Source organism: Oryzias latipes, chromosome 1 (assembly GCF_002234675.1).
Source record: "Oryzias latipes chromosome 1, ASM223467v1".
Lineage (NCBI taxonomy): Eukaryota > Metazoa > Chordata > Actinopteri > Beloniformes > Adrianichthyidae > Oryzias > Oryzias latipes.
In genome coordinates this window covers 19,163,725-19,184,631 of record NC_019859.2, presented here as the reverse complement: position 1 = coordinate 19,184,631, position 20,907 = coordinate 19,163,725, and the positions used below count along the sequence as shown (strand labels likewise).

At 39.4% G+C, this 20,907-nt stretch overlaps 2 protein-coding genes across 3 annotated transcripts in view; one reads left to right on the top strand and one right to left on the bottom strand.

Annotated features, from left to right (window-relative positions):
• The window catches only part of fam160a1 (family with sequence similarity 160 member A1), a 31,720-nt gene extending 27,753 nt beyond the window's left edge, over positions 1 to 3,967 (bottom strand). For both annotated transcript variants that reach the window (XM_023957694.1, XM_004066003.4), the window contains exon 1: positions 3,648 to 3,967. The gene's annotated coding sequence lies outside the window, so the exon portion shown is untranslated. The remainder of the gene's footprint in view (positions 1 to 3,647) is intronic.
• sh3d19 (SH3 domain containing 19) lies at positions 3,948 to 20,874 on the top strand. The gene is made up of 22 exons (XM_011476721.3): positions 3,948 to 3,968; positions 4,823 to 4,888; positions 10,984 to 11,023; positions 11,664 to 11,704; positions 11,832 to 11,868; positions 12,024 to 12,144; positions 12,468 to 12,630; positions 12,722 to 13,702; positions 15,140 to 15,253; positions 15,379 to 15,485; positions 15,871 to 15,905; positions 15,994 to 16,207; positions 16,282 to 16,350; positions 16,439 to 16,576; positions 16,653 to 16,725; positions 18,746 to 18,876; positions 18,961 to 19,013; positions 19,094 to 19,314; positions 19,673 to 19,743; positions 20,098 to 20,281; positions 20,431 to 20,534; positions 20,606 to 20,874. Exons 8-22 carry the CDS (start codon positions 13,228 to 13,230, stop codon positions 20,714 to 20,716), a joined length of 2,100 nt encoding a protein of 699 aa, XP_011475023.3. The 5' UTR covers positions 3,948 to 3,968; positions 4,823 to 4,888; positions 10,984 to 11,023; positions 11,664 to 11,704; positions 11,832 to 11,868; positions 12,024 to 12,144; positions 12,468 to 12,630; positions 12,722 to 13,227; the 3' UTR covers positions 20,717 to 20,874.
• Positions 20,875 to 20,907: the final 33 nt, after the last annotated feature.

Genomic DNA, 20,907 nt, shown 5'->3' with positions numbered 1-20,907 from the left:
TGCTTTCACTAAACCAGACTTTCAGGTAACCTTCTGCTGGAAGCTCCAGGTTCAAACTTTTCACTTTTGCTTTAGGTGGTTATTTCTCTTCTCTTCCACAAAAAAGAATGTTCGCATAAAAACAAATTTCCCTTGACAAATGAGCCAAATAAAAAGAAAAAAATCATTTATAAATCCTTTTTATGGTGCAAACACACACTAACTATGAAAAGGGAGATGCTAAAAATCCGGCCCAGCTTCAAAGAAAAACTGGAAAAGTCCTTCAGAACAGCAGCAGGACTTTGACTAATCATAACCTGTAAAGACTTAAAGGAGGTTTGTCTCCTTAACAACCCACTTAGATGAAAGTCGTGTTTTTAACATGTTCTTGTGGAATTTTTCTCATGATAGAGGACATATATACAGAAAATAAAATGAATTCTCATTTCTGAGTATTTCTATATTCAAAATGAAGTAAATCAGAGGAAGATGAAGAAATGTAGTTTGAAAAAGCTTGTAGGATTGACGTAGTAGAGGATAGAAGGGGCAGGTCACAAACTCCCTGCTTTTAATCTTAGATTAAAACTGCGTTTTTGAGTATTTCTTTATTCAAATTGGGATGGATCAGAAGCAGATAAAAAGCTGCTGTTTGAATTTGTTCTTAGTTGTGACGCAGCAACTGAAATGGGCAGTGCAAAGTCTCCCCGCTCCACCGCATTTCTGATGCATCCACTTGCAGACAAATAGATTCATGTACACTATATTGCCAAAAGTATTCGCTCACTCATCCAAATGATCAGAATCAGTGTTCCTAATCACTTGGCCTGGCCACAGGTGTATAAACTCAAGCACACGGGCACAAACATTTGTGAAAGAATGGGCCGCTCTCAGGAGCTCAGTGACTTCCAGCGTGGAACTGTCAAAGGATGCAACCTGTGCAACAAATCCAGTCGTGAAACTTCCTCGCTCCTAACTAAACTGTCAGCTCTATCATAACAAAATGGAAGCGTTTGTGAACAACAGCAACTCAGCCATGAAGTGGTAGGCCACGTAAAATGACGGAGAGGGGTCAGTGGATGCTGAAGTGTCTAGTGCAAAGACATTGCTGACTTTCTGCACAGTCAATCGCTACAGAGCTCCAAACGTCATGTGACCTTCAGATTAGCCCAAGAACAGAACGCAGAGAGCTTCATGGAATAGGTTTCCACGGCTAACCAGCCTCATCCAAGCCACACATCAACAAGTGCAATGCAAAGCGTCAGAGGCAGTGGTGTAAAGCACGCCGCCACTGGACTCTAGAGCAGTGGGAACGCCTTCTCTGGAGTGATGAATCACGCTTTTCCATTTGGCAATCTGATGGACGAGTCTGGGTTTGGAGGTTCCCAGGAGAAATGTACATTTCAGACTGCATTGTGCAGAGTGTGAAATGTTAGTGGAGAAGGAATTATGGTGTGGGGTTGTTTTTTAGGACTTGGGCTTAGCCCCTTAGTTCCAGTGAAAGGAACTTTGAATGCTTCAGGATACCAAAACCTTTTGGACAATTCCATGCTCCCAACCTTCTCCACCAACATCAGTGTGTGACCTCACTCACCAATGCGCTTTTGGAAGAATGGTCAAAAAAATCCAATGAACACACATGAACAACCTGAGCCAATAATTCTGGTAATAAAGTGTACGTCTTTGTTTTCCTCATCCGAGCTGGCATCGGATCCAAAATTGTACGGCTGGATAGCTCCAATCTTTCTAACCATTTTTTTTTTTTTGCAATGATAGCGTTAAGTTGGGGGTTGTGAGGGCCTGTATGCTAGCGGGAGAGAGTGTAAACAGAAGGATGTCGGGAAGCTTGGCCAGACATAACCACTGAGAACGCTTTGACAATAGATCAAAAGATGATTGCAGTGAGACTTTGACAGCTATATTAGACAAATAAACAGCGCAAAAAATTGTCATCACAAAATTAGGGTTAAACAAGTGTCATAAAGTATCTATTAAGATGTGAAAAGTTTGTTTCCTCAATACTTCCAGTTACGGGTAAAAAAAATAAAAAATGAAAGATTATAGTCTCCTTCCAATTTAGAAGCTTGTATTGCCCCTATAACCCACACATAGTTCAGGGAATAGCTTAACTATTTCTTTGGGTCTTTGTTAAGAATGGCTGAGTTCTAGTAAGCAGATTATGTCACTGCCTATGTGAATTGAGATTGAAGATAACTTTCTTCCCTTTCAAAGACAGGAATGACCTCACATTTGCATTCCAGCAAGCAATGATCGCTGTAAGGCTGACAACCGAAGCCAAAATACAGAATCCATCAGATTTCTATTCACAAGTTTATGATCCAATTCCCAATTCAATTCAATATTAATTCATTTCTTTATTTTAATCAACTATGCACCATCCCTTAAGTAGACATCTGATCCAGGAAATCAACTGTGGATCAGCAGAGATGTCTGCAGAACAACACAGACAGTGGTCCTACAGGCCCGTTTTAAAACAGGCAATAGGCCCACTTATGATCAAACCCAACAGAGTTCTGCAGCAAAGTCAATGGAAAGAAGGTTCTGAAGGAGCTGTAAAACGGAACCCTTAAGTCAGAACACATTTGAGATATTTTATCCTGCTTGAACTCTTCCTTTTTTATGAATTGAGAAAATGCCCTAGAGATGTTTCCATGAAAACCATGTTGATTCAGATCAGAAGTGACCTAATTCTGAAAATGTAAAAGGACTACATAATGATCATTAAAAAAATTGACAATACTTTGGTTTGTTTTGTTTCATAAATGTGCACTTTTACATTTACTAAACCCTTCAAACAGATCTGACCAAATGTAAACATCATATTTTGTGAATCATCAAAGTGAATAAGTGTAACCCAATGGAAACCTAAATCACACCAACTAAAAATTCAATTTTGAGAGCTGGGAGGAGAACAGAACCAGTCTGATCACCCTTAAGAACAACACTGTAATCTTCCATTTACAGTCAGAAACTGGGTGCACAATAGCTGGTTGTGAATTACCATGATTGGAAGAGAACACCTGTGCAGGATTCATGCAAACAGTCTGGAGGCAGTCATGAAACATTGATGTATGAAGGTAACTCGATCCCTGCGCTTTGTGTGTCCTCTGGATCTGGGAGATCAAAGCTCCTCAGGACAGGAATATATAGTCTCTGTCGTTTTTCTAACTTAATTTAACCTCTCACATAAAGACTAATTAGCTCAGGAATTACTGTTGTTATTGTGATGCAGTAAAGCTTTTAAAAACCAACAACTATTTGAGCCTGCTGTCTCTGTTTGGATGGAGCATTGATTGTGAAAGCATGTTATGAAGCCTGGCTGGTTAATTGGACGCTCGTGGTTGCCCAACTCTCATTGGAGGATGGGTGGGTCAGACCTGTTTCTGTTCATACACACAGTAATCAATAAAAAGAACAGAACATGCTTCGCTTTTTCACTTCTTTTGATTTAAAACATAATGCAACTCCAGGCGTTATTTCACTGTTTTAGTTCGACGAGTAATGAAAGAGTTTGTAGAGTCACAGCAACTCTACCATTAGCCAGCTGCTCTTAAAGGGGGGAAATGAGTCCCCGTCACATTAAATGTTTACTAACGCGCGTATTAATCTGCCAGAAAAAGTAGGACGAGAGTTTGGACTTTTCCTCTTACCGTTGGACTCGGACGGGTCTTAATCTCTGAAACAGGAGAACTCGGCGGAGTGAGCAGCAGGTTGTAACCAAAAACACCCCCACCCGGCCTTTCTAGGCTAATAAAAACATATCCATGTTCTCTGCCCCGCTTTGTGGAGGAAAAAAAAGCTGTGCGGAGGAAGTCTGGCGCAATAAAAGCTCCTTAAGGTGCTTCGAGGTGCAGAGGTGAAGACCGGACTGCGCAGGCTCCGCCCTCCTCCCCGTGAACTCCAAAGGAGCAGCTGAGCCGCGGCGTGCTGAAATGACGTAAACACCAGACGCTATCGGCTTTCTTCACTCGGTGGGTTTTAAACGGGTCAGTCTGAAGTTTGCAATAAAACTAGCAAACACATCGCGAGGCTTTCGCTAGCTTACACTATTTCAGGTCTCATTCAAACAAGCCAATTTTTTTGTTTTAATCACTTCAACCAATCTCTTTTGGTAGACTAAATTATGCCCGACGAAAACAGTATATATATATAGCTTTAAGTGTATACCTTATTTTTATTCAAACTTTATAAGCGAAGCGCCATTTTTAATCAGTCTAACATTTATCAGTCCACACCCTCTTCCAATATCATCTGCACCTGACATGGTGCACACTCTTTTAGGCTGTAAAAGGTATTTTGTAGTTTAAAAGGGCAAAAAAAATCAATATTCAGAGTTAAAGTCCCGACATATTTAGCAATTTGATGATTTTGTTTATAGTTGATACACATCTAAATAATTCTTTTGAGAAACTGTGTTCGCGAGAAAGGAGAATTTAAAACTATTCTGCAGCGACATCTAGTGGCAAAACATATGTGGCAGGAATGGATTTCAGCCGAAAGCCGCATGCGCACTTCTGGAGCTTTGGGCTTGCAAGTAAAAGTCGTTTGAAATCGGGTTTATCACAAACATGTTTACATATTCTATCTTTACGATGGGTCTATGTTTCCTGCTGCTATAGCAGGTTAAACAGCTGTGTTTTAAAAGGGGGGCAGGGGATGGGGGTCCATCCGCTCAGAGTGGCGCCTCCTCCCCGCAGCAGGATCTCTGAACTCTGTTTCCGAGCGTGTGGATGAGCGAGCCGTTTACTGCGTTTATGAGACCCGCTGTTTACTTTAAATTTCCTGTCTGTCGGTTTTTACACCGTTTGAATCCGTATGATGGCAGAATCCCAGCGGGAGGAAGAAGAGGGGCAGAAAGAAGCCCCGGGGGACAGAAGCCTTCCTCCAACAGGTAGATAAAGCCGGAAGATGAGGATCCAGCCTCCTGAATGTCCCATCCATGTCTAACTTTGTAGTTGGTAGTGCGCAAAAGTAGGTTAAAATGATCTATTTTTACATTTTCAAAAAGTTTTTTTGTTTGTTTAAAATTAAATTATTCCTAAATAGTTTAAATGAATGGTTCATTTGGGGTTTATATTCTTTATGGTGTAAAATGTGGACAGAAAATTGAAAACTCAGCAAATATTTAGTGCAAAGCTACACGGAAATGTTTACATTTATTTACAACATTCTTTGTAAATCAGAAAATATTCAAGCAACATAATTTTAAGCAGGTGATTACAACAAGTTTAGCACAGATGTGTGCACATGCCATCATTTGTTAGAATAAATGCTGTTAGAATAAAAGAAAAATATTCACCTTTTTTATTTCCAAATGTCAGGTTTATGTCAACTGCATATTTTACTCCACCAAAATTGAAATAAGCATGCAGCTTTTGTCACTGAAATAGCAACGGCTACATCTTTTTTCTATTTAGCTGCTTCCTTTAAAGCAGCTGGTGTACAAACTTTTATCTGTGGACTGCTGCGCCTATACTGCCCGGCTATCGCCGGTGCATGAGCTCAGGCCTCCACCACGCCCTGACCTGGCCAACTGTCTGGATGGAGATTCCTAAAACTGACAAGCAGCTGTGTCGTCATGCACGCTGCACTCTGCTCTGCTCCGACAACTGTTTAGCCCTTCTGGCTGAAAAGAAGGCCTCACACCAGACACTGTTTCAGCTGCTTTCACTGCAGATGATCCCGTCTGCACTCACACCATCTAATCTTCTCTGACTGGGCTCCACACTAGTTGCTGATATTCTGTTCTTCACTCACAACACTATAATCAGTTTTAGACTGCTTTGTTATCCACATGTTGGAAAAACTGCCCCTTATTTACAAAAAATATTTTTACTATGTGTAGAGCATGTAAATTCCAATCAAATCTCTTCATTTCTTTCAATTTGTGTGAATTTGTTGTTGGTGTTTTTTTTTTCCTCCTTCCCTGCCTTTTGTTGCCAGTTTCAGCAGTTGCTCTGCGACTGCTGTGCTGAGTAATGTCAGCATGTGTTGTAGTGAGAAAGTGGACAAACCCTCCCCACTGTTTCCAGCCGCTTCCCCCTGTGTTTGTGGTGTCTTTTCCAATGTCACACTACGGATCTAGTGTGTCATGGCTTTCAAGGGATTTAGCGTTTATTTTTCACAACAGCTGTCAGAATAAACTCTTAGTTGGTCAATAAAATAACAAACTAGACACCTTAGATCCATAACGCACAATACAGCAGATGCTGCATGATCTAAATGCTTGTTTAGGGTGCGTTGGTCCAAAAATAGCCTTACCTGATTAAGGTCTATTAATTGGATCACCATGAGTTTTACTCTGGATATCAGTTTTTCTCTGAACAAGTTGATGATCCACTCATTTGATCTGGCATTTGAAGGTCAGCTGTTTAGTGAGGACTTTGGACATTAAAGCGAGTATTGTGATGAAGGCGGTTACAATTTGGGAAAATGTTTGCTTTTACTTCAAAGGATTCTGTCAATAAGACATTCAGCAATATTTGATTTTTTTTTTTGAACACGTGTGCAGTCCTTGTAGGCTAGCGTCTTAGTTGTTTTACAACGCATTCTGCCTTTGTAGATTTTTATTGTCAAAACACACCTGATCCAGGTAATCAGATGAGGCAGGACATCTGAAAACCCAGCAAGGCCTGGAGTTTGATTCACCTGAAGATTCAAACCTGTTTTACAAATACTACCACTACACAAGTTATATAGTTAACAGATGAGGCAGATACTTGAATTAAGTCGTGTTAAATGATGATGGAAGACTCAGAAACTGTTTTTCAGTTTGAATTTTAGATGCAACATTATTTCTTAAACTGCACATTATAAGCACATTTTATTCACAATAGGCTGTTTAAAAATAGTGATTTAGAAAACAAAATGTACAATAAAAAATATTTTTTCAAAAATTAAATTGATGATCTGGGGCCTGTTGCACAAAAGTAGGATAAGGGATTAAGCCAGGATATCTTGGTGATCCTGGCTCAACTGATCCCCAATCCGGTTGCACTAAAGCTGGATAGGGGGCAGGAGGATATGTTATGGTATAAGTTACCATGGAGATTTATTCTGTGGAGCTAGCCTGCTCCAGACCAGGCTAAATTCCAGGATCTATTTAATCTCATCCCTAATGTCAGTCAGCAGTCGCCACAAATGGAAACCAATAGTTATTTCACTGCTCACTATACATTGTTATCATATATAACTAGACCCGCTGTCATTATTTAAACGTTTGTGATCATTAATTTCAATCATTTTGGATAAATAATGAGTTTTAGATGATGTTGCTATCATTAGATAATTTACAGTTTCCCATAGACTATAAGGCTATATGTAAAATTATAGAATATTAGGGCCACAGAGGGAAAAAAAGACAAGTCACAATATTGTAACCAGTTGTTTTAAAGGAGGACAGTTGTTAAAATGACAGATGTGGGGCATTTCGTGAAATTGTACTTCAGTATGGTTTCATAAACGAAGACATGCTGATGTGCCAGAATATGAAGTATCACATTGTCATAACTATCAAAACTGTAAAAAGAATATTTTGCTTTTCTGCAGAAAGAACCAGTCTCATAAATTTATGACTTTATCCTTTTTCCCCAGTGGGGCCCTAGTACTCTGTCATACAAAATAATACACATTCCATTAAAATATGAAAACACAATGTGTAACATTATGTTCCTTTATTGAATAAGGACAAAACAAAGCAGGTAAACTACACTCAAAAAACGTTCACTTTGAATGAACATAAAACAATTATGGAAATGATTTCCACATGATTAGATAGCGTTACTTGAACAAAAATGAATCATATTGGTCCTACTTAATGTACTTAGGTTCAAACTAATAAGTTTAAGTTGATTCAATCTAAATACTGCAGTTGGACCCAAGTTTAAATTAATATTGTTGCTCACTCTCAAGAGATAAAAGTTGATCTAACTTAATTGAATCACTCCAATTGGTCACACCTCATTAAATTAAGTTTATTCAACTTAAATTTGTATGACTACCTAACACAATTTATGTTGATATTACTTAATTTTTTGCTTTAATTTTATTTATAAATCTGACAATGATAAGGTTTTCCAAAGTTTCAACCAATGGGTCTTTTAATTTTCACATCAAAGACATGAAATGTGCTGTAATGTCCCACATCACAAGACAGGAGTTCAAATAATGCGAATTATGTTTTAAGTTACATGAACAGTTTACCGCACAAGGGGTTTGGTCATCATCCTCTCCTACACTCTAACTCATGGTGCAGAAAAGAAATAAACATATCAGATTAAATCACTAGTTAAAACAGAGTAAAACAGCTAGACAATAAAACCCACGGACAAAAACTCACACTAAGACCCCAATCTGCCCAGATAGACAAAGAAAATGGAATCCCACAATTCCTTGCAATTACTAATGTATCCAATTCAACGGTATCATGTTGGATCAACATGATTGAAATTAGTAACTTTTAAATGTATTATTTTTATGTACGATCGACATGATTCATTCACGTAAGATTTACAAACATAAAATGTTCTGGTTGAAATGACAAGTTACATTTTCATAAAATTATTTGGCTGGTAATTTAATTTAAATTCTTTTTGAGTATGCTTTATCACTGTGGTGGTGTTGCCGCCTTTCTTCTTAATTATATCTTTTACCTCCTCGTATGCCTCCATGAGGATTTGTGCTTCCGACGGGGAAAGGTACGCGGCTTTAGTTGCCATGGTAAATCAGTTTATCTGTGATCTGTGGCGGGGTCTGTTTGAGTGAGCTGTGAGTGCGCACCTATCCAGGATTGGTTACACCTGGCTTGATGAATCCGTGTCTGCTCATCCTGGCTTGGTCTTTGTGCAACCAATTAAGCCTGGACGCACATGTTTTGGATTCATTGAGCTCAGCTCAGTCATTTATCCCGGATGTCTTAATTCTACTTTTCTGAAACAGGCCCCTGGTCAGCTTAGATACATTATAAAAATATCAACAAAATAATAAAAATACCAACAGACATCCTTTACTCATCGCACTGGAAAAACATGGTTGGTCACTTCTTCCATAATGTGCACTGTGTATGCAAACTTTCACAAGCCCACTATTGTGCGTGTAGATTTCTTTTTTTTTTTTTTTTTACTTTTACCTTATTTGCATGTTTTACCTCTTTTTTTATGTCAAGATAAGATATTTTTGTACTTCACCATCTTCAGATTGCCCTTAAGATGAGAATAAAGTGTTTTTAAATAGATTTGAATGAAAACAGGTTTTTAAATTGTTGCATAGGGTAAAGTGTTTACAATCAACATATTTAGATTTTACGTGCTACGTGTAACTCACTTAAGGACATCATTTAAAAAAAAAAACTAGTATGGATTTGCGTTATTGCTTATCCTGGATTTGGTTTTAAATAGTAGTCTAATTAATAATTTAAGAATCAAAGGTTTTTTGTGTGTAAAGAAAGTTATTTGTCTTAGTAAATATACAACCCAAACTGTTTTAGTGAAGACATGCAAATTCTTATAACTAGAACTCCACACTCAGTAACTGAGCTGTCTCTCCACTTCCTGAAAGACCACATTCCAGTTCACCAGAATGGCCAGGTGAACAGAAGAGCAGTGGCACGTAATAGGGCCACCCTTCTCTCCTTTGCTGTATGTGGGCGTGTAACATCCAGGTTCTTGGTCAACAAGAAGGGGAAAAGTTCCTTAGAGGAATATACTGTTGTTACAGAGCATTTTTCCCATCTGCTGCTGTGGCTCATTAAGGTAGGAATATGTCTTTTGGGCTAAATCAATTCAGTTGTTGACAACATATCTTTTTATACAAGGTCTGTCAGGTCTTCTACTGGGAAGTCAATGCTTAAAAAAACACTATCCATCTAAATAAAAGGTTGGATCTTCTTGCTACACGTTCTGTTAAAGTGTAACTGCTGTTGCTGTTCAAACAGATAAGAAGCAGCAGGTGTGACAGGTGAATGGTGCATTGTGGTTTCAGCTAAATGTTCCTACACAGCCACCTTTGACTTCAGATTTATACTTAGCCTACAGTTTTACTTTTTGTTTCCCTGTTGCCTATAAATGTTAAAAAAAAAGCTCAAAGTTTACATGCTGGCGATCGGTGATATAGTCAAAAAATGTTTTCCAAACTTGTGACAAACTGGTTTGACTGGACTGAATTCTTGTTCTGGAACTTTTTTTTTTTAATTGGGGCCTTCCAATCAGGGCAGATTGATTCCAGTAACCTGCTGATTGTTTACTCTGACAAGGCGTGATGGGAGCATTTTCTGAGGACGAGTTCCCTAAAGTTTTAAACGGGAGCGCATCATTAGCCAGGAAGTGAGGAGAGGGAGCATGTGCGGGAAAAGCCCGGCTCAAAAAGCACAGAAAGGGGTGGCCACACCTCTTGTTACCAGGGCGACCGGCCACAGCAGCTGAAATTGATCAGGGCTAATTACATAGTCAGTCAGAAATGCTGCTGCCTAACCCCCAAATTGATCCAGGTTCAGATTTTTAGCCTGAAAATAGGAACTGTCACAGAACCTTTTGCTAGACTACTGATTGAATGAACTTTTAAAGACTTTCTGTGAGGACAATTGTGTTTTTTTCCCCAAAAATGTATGACAGTGAAAATGCATTTTGGGAAAAGGGAAAGTGCCCCCTGAAAACTCCATCAAGCACTCAAAAATCCATGAAGCAGGCACTTTATCTTCACCTTATCGTAAATGTCGTGAACCTGCTGTAACCTCCACCACCAGGAAAAATTATGAGATGGCTTTAAGATAATGGTCGCATAAATCCATCATGTCAAAGTAACCCGTCGGTCCAGAAGTGTTTAATGCAGAAAAGCTGGTTTTAGTTTTAATTTCTGTTTGCTTGTGTCACAGAAGACAACTTTGAGATAGTTTTGAAAAAGCTTATAAAAATTCCTCATTTTCTTTTTGGTAAATTTATTCTGATATATTGTGAAAACAAATCCCATCTGTCATTTGTTTTTTTTCCATAGATCACTCTGAAAGAACCAAGCCAGAACCTTTCCACCGCAGGTAGGTGGTCTCTTCTTGGGCTGAGAATAGCTGCAGATGGGAAGCAGGTTGCTGTCCCTTTAACTGTTGGATCTGCTGATGGTGGGGTTGTGACGGACCAGACAACACTGTGCCATTCTCTATGAAAGACAGGAGAACAAAGAAAAGACTCCATCACTTTGTTTTTTCAGTTGGTGCTCAGAAATGGAAGCCAGTGGCCTCTCAAAGAGAGCTGGAGCACAGTTTGTTTCAACAATATTGCAAATGTTTTGACATGTTCAACTTCAGAAGTCATATTGCACATGAAGGATTATGTCATTTTGATGATTTATATTTAGATCTTTTTTATTTAAATAAACAATTTAAAAAAAAATCGGAGAAAAGGATACTTAGGCAGTGTTGTTTGGAAACTTTCAAAAATCCTACCATCTGTTTTTACAGGACTTAGCATAGTTAATTATTTATACAAGAATGTTTACCTTTATTGACACATTGGTTTTATACTTAAATATCTACAGTAGGTTCTGATTAAAATCATTTTAAATATTTGATTGTTGTGTTGTTGGACTTGACTATATCATGATATAAACTCGCCCAGCAGTGTTCTGGTGTTCTTAACCCCCATTAGTGACACATGAGCTTCATTGTCTGCTCTTTTCAGTCAGGGATCTGTGTCTTCTGCACCAGCTGTTGTAGAACGAGGTAGGTTTACCTTTATTTTCTATTATGTAGCTCATAACTGGGTTATACTTGTGCTGTGTCATTATATTTATTCATATAAATGACAACACAAAGTGTCAAAGCTCATCTAGAGTTTTTCTTCTTCCAGCGAGAACGTCTCACTGTGACAGCCTACAGGAGAGCAGGTAAAGGGTCTGTTGTCCTTTGTGGGTTTTGTGTTGTGTCTAACTCTACTCAACATAATGTGTGAAAACTTTCAAATGAGGAGGATGGAAAGAGAATGTGTTTGTGTGTTTTGTCTAACTTGTCTATGATGTGGTTTTTCTTCTTTTTTTTTTAGGCAACCAGAGATTCCCATTGTCTCAACAGAACCTCTGTCCAACAATCACTGGTTTCCAGGTCCTTCAGTAGTTTTCACTCCTCAGTCACGCTGGTCTGCAAGTGTCCAAGTCGTCTCTCAGGTAGGATTTATGAGTAATGCTTTGAGACAATTTAACCTTTTTGTAATACATTTTTTTCTTCATAAACATGGTTTTACAAGTTTAAAAGTTCATCTTTTTAAAATTTATTTAATATTTGCAAAAACAAAAAATGTCGCCAGACCTTTTAATGTATCCTTCAGTAGAACTAACTTATTCAAATTATTTCTACAAAGGCACACTTTTGCAGTCAAGTTGCAATTTTTTCAAGATGTGCAAAAGCAAGATTGTTGGTATAGTTCACCATGCGTCTAAAATTAAGGGGGGGACTTGCGTGAACATTCTTTTTCTTTGTCATGACTCAGCCTCCACCATCCTACGATCAGGTGATCCAAGAGAAGAACCAGAAGGAGCACATTACCAAGCCCACTGCAGCCCCTCGCAGGTCCACCTGCACAACTACAAGTGCTACCCAGACCGACCAACCCTGCACAGCAGCTTCACCGCCAGCTCTGAAAAAATCTGCAAGTAAGCCATCGATGATGATGATAAACAAACAAACAAAAAAACATGATTGGCATTTAAGGCGTTTTTTTTTTACCCTAAATTTTGTTTCCAGGTAAAAAGCCACAAAAACCTCCCAGGCTCTCACTGTCAAAAGCAGCGAATAGAAAACCTGTAATAGAAACAGTCGGAGAAGCTACAGCAAACGTGTCAGTAGTCACTGACCCAGAGGACCAGAGGGGCACCAAGCGAGACCTAGAAGAGCTTGAAAAGGCAGATTCCTCGCACACACACAGAAAATCTATTACAGTTTTCTGGCAAATCCCAAAAAAACATTTTCCTGCTGCAACCACTGAAACTGCTGCTTCAACTTCAGAAAACCGTCAGCGACCTATCCCCCGTCCTCGCACAAAATCCCAGAAGCAGACAACAAAAGCAGAAATCAAAGTTTTGCCTGAGGCGAGTCCATCCAGTGACATTACACAGCCGGATTCACTAGATGTCTTTACGAAAAAATTGTCAGATGAATTACTAGAAATATTTGACGAAGGCCACCAGTTCGCGGAGCGATTTGACGAGCAGTTAGGTCAGACGACGCAGGTTGGAGATGCTCTTGGTGAAATGAGCGACCCCTTCAGTCAGCGCAACATCCGTTCTAAAATCCAGGCCTTTGAGGGCCAGAATGGAACAGAGGGAGGAAATGAGTCGGCCAGACCAAACCCATTGGCCAGGAGGGCTACCACCAAACCCCCAGTTGCGGCCAAGCCTTCACTGCCTTTTAGAAGTATGGATGACAGTCAAAACATACCAGCAACTCCAAACCCGAAACCAGCCCCCAAAGCTATGCCTCTTAGAAAACCAGTGGGAATGTCTGTGAGGGAACAGCTGGAGGCTTTGCACAGCAATGGCAGCATCCAACAGCAACCCATCTACGCTTTGCCGGCGAGAGCTAGTAGGCATGAGGAGGAACCATCACCAACTCCACCTGTACCTCCAGTGAAGCCTTTCAAGCAACCCCTCAAACCCAACCTGAATATAAACAACCACAACTCAGTCTCTATGAGCAGAGAGAGTGACCTCGTTGACGGTACATCAAGTGAGTATTTGTGCAATAAATTTATATCATAACTGTAATAACTAAATTAAATCACAAACCTATGTTGATTTTATTTATTGAAAAAAAATGTGTTAAAAATATGATTTTTATAGAACTTTTAGGTTTATCAAAGAAAATCTAACAGCCAAACAGTTTAGTTGGTAATTGATTTCTTAGGACAATAATTTAGAATGACTAGATTAGAGCTGCTCATTTCTGGTCCTCGAGATCTACCACCCTGCCTGTTTTCCAACTCTCCCTGCACGGCTTGCTGCTGATTACCTGGACCAGGTGTGTTCATTCAGTCAGAATCTGGAGACATCTGATTGAGCAAATCTGCAGCTAGCAGGGCTTTGAGATCTGGAAAACAGTCAGGGTGGTAGATCTCGAGGACCAGGAATGAGCAGCTCTACTCGAAGAGATAGAAGTTTGATCAAGAAAGGAGAAGCATGAAGGTCAACTGAAGCAAAACAGAGTGTCTGTGTGTAAATTGGAGGGACTTCAGTGGAATGTAGAGGATACAGGAACCAGAGCTGGAAAAAGATGGGGGATTTTAAGTACCTAGGGTCAACAGCCCAGAGAAAAGGAGACTGTAGGAAAGAGGCACAGAGGTGTGTGCATGCAGGTGGAGGAAGGTGTGACATGTGACATAAGAATGAGAAGACAGGTATAGAAGGAGACTGGAAGCAAAGCTGGAGGTAGCAGAGATTAATATGTCGAGGTTCTCCTTGTGAGTGACAAGGATGGATTGGATCAGGAATGAATCCATCAGAGGGACAAACCACGCTAGACGTTTTGGAAATAAATTCTGGGAAGCAGGTTGGGATGGTGTGGACACATTTAGAGAAGGGACAGTGATTATGTTGGTAAAAAGGAGGCTGAGGTTGGAGCTAATAAGAAAGAGTCCTAAAGGACGACCTGAGGTGAGGTTATGGATGTAGTGAAGGAAGACATGAGGTTGGTTGTGTAAGCAAGGAGGATGCAGAGAGGGTAGGAGAGGAGAGGGTTAGATGGAAGCGAATGATTCATTGTGGCATCCTCTAAAAGGAGCATGGAGGTGGAGGAGCAAGGGAATGGAGGTTAAAACAAACAGCTGTTATAAAAATGAAAAGCATTTCCAGTAACATTTGATCTAATAAATAGTTTTTGAACTTTATGAATGATTATTCATTGCACCTTTGCAGCATTTTTGATGGATTAATATCATTTTTTCCTTATCGTCCTTTTACGACCAACATCTCTTCATTTTAATACTGGATACATTTCCTGTCGTTTTTCTTCAAAAATTGAAAGTTGACTTGATAAAAGGTGGATTGTCTCGTGTTTTTGATGACTTTCTCTCCATTCTGACAAAAGCAGTAGAAACTGATCCCATGACCAGATTTAGTTGGAGACTTTCTTGTTCTTTAGTTCATATGTTGCTTTTTTTTTTTTTAGATAATGTCCACATGAAATCTCAATACAATGTGGACATCAATGGAAGTTTTCTACCCAGACAAAGTACAACAAGGAGACCAACTACCATTAGAGTCCCCAGCAAAATGCCGTCAAGTGAGTCCAGCAATTCTCGATTGACTAAAACTGCTCAAATTTGAACTCTCCTAATTAAAGATACGTACATCTATCTTTCACTTAATTTGTACACATTGTTAATTGGACCTGTTTTTGTTTTCCAGTATCCGATAACATTCAGGACGATCCTCCTCCTGCTCTCCCTTTTCGGAAGCCAATAGGCTCTTCAAACATTCTACAGGACTACACCAAACCGGCTGTGTCCTCGCAGGTAAGACTTACAGTTCAGTGCAAGCCAAAGCATCCCTTCACTTTTTTTTCTTTCAAACCAAAATAACAATTTTATTTATCTATTTTTGAAGGAACTCAAAGTTCCTCCTCTGCATTCTGCTTGTATTGTGCAATTGCTTCTATGGTGCAATGTGTTCCAATTCCCTTGGTCAGACTTTCTTGTAACTGAGCTGCTTACTGGCTTTACCTGTTCTACTTTCCAAACAAAGAAAGTCTTGTAATGCTGTGATCATGTTGCTTTTGGGTACTATGCTGGCTTGTGGTTGCTATGGTTTCAGCTTCACATATTGCTGTCATGTGTTCATTTTATTGCTTAAAAAAAGAAAAAAGAAATCAACTTCTCAAAATATGTCTTCTTCCTGCAGTGTTCTATGGGGCCGGGACCGACCCTACCCCCTCGGTAAATGTGAAATCAAAAAAATCATTTCCATGAAGAGGTTGCTGCTATAATCATTTTCAAATCAAGTAATGCTGGTTTTGCACCTCAGGAAACCCAGCATGAACAAACCACTCCCACCACGTCCTCCTTCAGGCAAAGTAGGCCCTGGAAGACCTCCGCCCCCTAAGTTTGGTGCAACCAATCGTGCTCCATCGATATCACTGCAACCCCCGCCCAAACACCAGGAAATAAAGCCCAACAAAACAGAGATGGTCTTACCACCAAGGCCCAGGCCAGGCCACTGTCTGTACAATAAATATATAGTAAGAGTGGTCCTAAAACAAAACGTTATTTCTTAGAACCCTGTCAGCTGCATTAATGTATCCTCTCCCTTCAGCTTGAACTCCCACATGCGATCGCAGCTCTGGACTACGATGGGTGTAACATCGGGGAGCTTTCGTTTGAGGTTTGAGGCTCACTAACAAACAAAGAGGTGGCTTTTTAAATATCCCTCATGGGTAGTGATATGAACTCCCTCTTTGTTTTTCCTAAAGAAAGATGAAGTGCTTCTGTTACTAGAAAAAGTCAACAACAATGAATATCTGTGCCAAGCTGGAGAGGTCATAGGCAGAGTCCACAAGTCTAATTTGAAAATTATAACTCCTCTGGAATCTTACTCTTCTCCAGTATATGTAAGTGAATCTTTAAGACAAATCTTTTCTCCTTAAGTGTCAGGTGCCGCAGAATTATGTGTACTATCCCCTGCAGGATGACGTCCCAGCTGCTTCTGGTGGAGATTTATGTGGGCTTACAGTAAAAGCTATCTACGACTTCCAGCCGCGTGAGTAAACAGCTTTGAGAGGCTTTATGCAACTTAAAAGCATTTGACAGTCTCAAAATCTGCTAGTTGTTTCACTTAAAAAGGTGTCTGTAATGACACTGCAGCATTTGAATCCATGATGACATAGTGTGTTTCGGATAGAAACCTTTATTACTGGGGTCCCAGCTTTCTCCCGGTCATTGACCAGTTCATCCGTGTAGTTCTAGGGTTTTTCCTCCCCATTCTCAAGATAATTTGTATCCTATGAGGTTTTGCATGTAGCGAAATTGTCAAGGAACTTGTATTTCTTCCATATTCCATAATAATTGATCCAACAGTTGATTTCTTCTCACTAAGCTAGTTCTTAAGTCTTCTTCAGATGAAAAATCTTGTCCCTGGTGTCCTTTGATGGCTCTTTCGTCTTGGTCATAGTGGAGAAGTTGCAATCAGTTTAAGGGTATGGACGTGTATTCTATATGGACACCAGTTCAAAGGTGCAAAGGTGCAATTAATACAGGTGTGGAGAAGTGGAGGATAGAAGAGCTTCTTTAATTCCCACTCTGATCATCTTTTGATCTGTTGGAAAAGTGTTCCCACTGGTCTTTTACCTACTGTATAACTAAGCCATTTTTGCCAAATCCCAAAAACCTGTGTCGCTCTCTAGGACATAGTTTCTGCAGATTGGCAGGAGTTCATCAGAAATTCCCCCCTGGGTTGTGGGTGGGGCCTCCGTTACTTCCTGTCATCCATTTGTTTATAGTCTTTCCCAATAGTTTACAGCCCCCACAACCCTAAGCTAATCTTAGCAGTGCAACAAAAATGGTGAACAGTATTTGCGTTATCCAGCCTTCCAGTTTTGAGCCAGATGCCATCTTGGACGAGTAAAAACAAAGACATAAATTGATCTATTTTTACATCACAAAACAAGCATTTTCTAACAGCATTTTTTCATCTGCTCCTGGTCGACAAAAAAATGAAATGCAACTTTAAGCTTATATTCCTTTTTATAATTGTCCTCCATCATAAGAAAAATGCAAAAAAGAACCCTTTAAAAACACCAAAAAAAAACTAATTTTCCTCAGAGCGTGTCTTTAGAGAAGGTACAGCCCTGAGAGGAACAGAAGTCTCACTTGTTTGTAGAAGATGAATACTTATTTTTTGTAGTTTTACATGTAAATAAATAAATTCTTCAAAACTCATACAATGTGATTTCCTGGCTACTTTTTTACATTCTGTGTCTCACAGCTGTAATGTACCTATGATGAAAATCCCAGACCTCTCATTTTTTTCAGTGGGACGATTTGCAGAATTTGTGACTGACTTTTTTGATTTGCATTTTTAGCTTAGCATAACATTATGTTTGTCAGGTACAAATATATCTCATTGTAACACTGGTCAAACATAATGTGCTAATGTTTTAGTGTCGTTGCAGCTACACACTTCAGGTCTCTGAGTTCTTATCTAAGGCTGGAGCAGGTGCCCCATCAACACATCATTTTGTTCATTCTCAGTTTCGAATTGTGTATCTCCAAGTCAGACATTCCCATTCACAAAATATTATTAATGATGCAAAGGTGTCCCTGAAGATTTGACTATTACAGCACACAAATGCAGAACTACCACAGTTCTGAAAGAGTGTCTCTATGTCCTAACTCAGTTATGTTGGGTGTCAACTTCCTAATTGACCCTTTTCAGGAAAGCTCTGACCTTGTAAATAATCCTCCTTATGCATGAAGAACTGCATTACTGAACTATTTTTGACTTCTTGCTCAAAAAGACAAAGCAATGGTCTTTGTATTCTATTTGAATCCTGAAAATCACAGAATGAAAGTCCCACACTAGCAACTTTAAAACTGGTAACATTTTTATTTAGTGTACAAAATAAAGTTTAGGACATTCTTTTCAAAAACCCAAAGGTAGCATTCTTTGACATCATTGCTAACTTTCACAATATATTTTGCTCCTCGATACATTTCCTGACTAAAATATAATTGAATTTGGAATTTTTAAATTTACCCTTGATTGGATTTTTATTTTTTAGAGAATCCAGAAGAGCTGAGTCTCAGAGCAGGAGATGTTGTGACAGGGGTGGAGCAGGCCGACGATCAGTGGTACAGAGGCACATGCAGAGGATCCACAGGTTTCTTTCCAATTAATTATGCTGAAGTTCTGGTAAGTCTTGTTTTTATAATTCCCTGTAAAAATACAGTCTCGATGTAAGGCTTTTAAAAAAGTAATATTTATGTCTTCAATCAGTCAAATTCACCTGTCCCTGAAAAGAAAGAGAAGCCTTCGCTTGCATCAATCAGGTACAGTTCAGGTGATGGTGAAACCGGTTATTTACTTATTTTTCAAAGTCCCGATGAGCTTTTTAAATTATTCCTTGCAGTGGTCCGAGGTGCGTGGCGAGGTTCGACTTTGAGGGGGAGCACAGCGATGAGCTGACCTTCTTTGAGGGGGATGTGATCCAGCTACAGAAGTATGTGGGGGAGGAGTGGGCGCAAGGGCAGATCGGCGCCTCGATCGGCATTTTCCCTTTGAACTTTGTGGAGGTCGTTGAAGATCTGCCGCCGCCTCCAACCCAGCAGTTGAACCAAATGTTTGTTCCAGGTGAGGGAAATGAGAGTGCTTTTACATTTTTCTACACAAATGTTTTTGTTCATAAGGAAAGAGCACTTTAAATCAAGCTCTGTGAGGCATTTGATTGACTGTTTGTCTTTCATTAGAGAAAGGTCTCCACCGCATGGGGGAGTTGATGAATGCATGACCTTGGTTTTTGACCCCACTCCTATAAAGTTGCTAAAAATAAAAACGTACAAATCCAGTTGCTAAACTCTTTCATTTTCTAGAATGTTTTGATTTATTTCTTTTTATTTTGCAATTATGCAACAATTCCCTGAGAAACGCTCCTACCTAAATACGTATCCTTTGCTCTTCTTGTTTCTTAATAAACTGTTCATTTCTGCAGGTATTTCTGCTGCTGCTGCCGCCGCCGCCGCCCCTCCCAACATACAAGCTGAGCCTGCCAAACCTGCTAAGGTAATATTTATGTCAGAGGACACCCCAACAAAGAAGATGCTGGTTATGCTGACTCCCAATACATTAAGTACCAACATATTTTACCTGTGCAACAAAGCTTGAGGGTTTTATTTTGAATTCCCACTGTTGTAAGCATTATTTTTGTGTATTTTACTACCTTAAAACCTTATTACAGCTGTGTGCACACAACTATCTAAATATAGCTCTGTGCATGTACAGCCACATTGTTACAGGATGATCCAATGTTTTTAAAGCTGTACATTTAGCATCCAAATTTTTGATACTGGCTGTTTTTTAATGTCTTCTAGATGGACAACTTTTCATGGTTTCTCTTGTTTGTGGACTCTCCTGTAGACTTCCAAACCTAACGAATGGGCAGTGGCCTTGCATGATTATGCAGCAAAGACTTCCAGCGACCTGTCGTTTCGCCAAGGTGACCGCATCCTCATGACCAAGCACTTGGATGAAAAGTGGAGTTGTGGCAAACTGAATGGCAGAGAGGGCATGTTCCCCCGGATTTATGTTCAGACCGTAATAGGTACACTGGGATCTAGCTTATTTGTAGGCCTGTTTTTAGAAAAAAAAGATCCTATTTTCAACATTTAACTGTTTTTATTAGTCAGTTAATTGTAATAAAAAAAAAAAATTCGAACTAAAATGTTCACTATTTTTTCCTATTTGTTACAGAAGAACAGCCCACTATTGACCTGAGAAGTAAAGCTGCTGGTGGAATGAGAGCAAGAGCTTTATATGACTTTAGATCAGACTGTGATGAAGAACTCTCAATTCAGGTACCTTTTTTTTTTCTTTTCCTGCAAGATTCTGCTGAATAAAAGCATCAATTCAAAGTCTTCTTTTACAGTTTGGTGATATCTTGACCAACGTGGAGTCTGTTGATGAAGAATGGTTTCTGGCAGACTTGAGAGGAAAAAGAGCTCTGGTCCCTAAAAACTATGTCCAAGTGTTACAATGAGGCCAAACACTGCAAAGATGTGGGGCTGAGTTGATGGAACATCTTTAAACTGCTGTCTATTAAATGTTTTGTAATCCTAAGCAGTTAAACCTTTTCCAACAGTAATGCATTTTAATGGTTTAAGTTATGTGAATTAAAAATAAAATGTTTACAAATGACTTTTTGGATTTTGTGGCTGCAAACTGATGTTG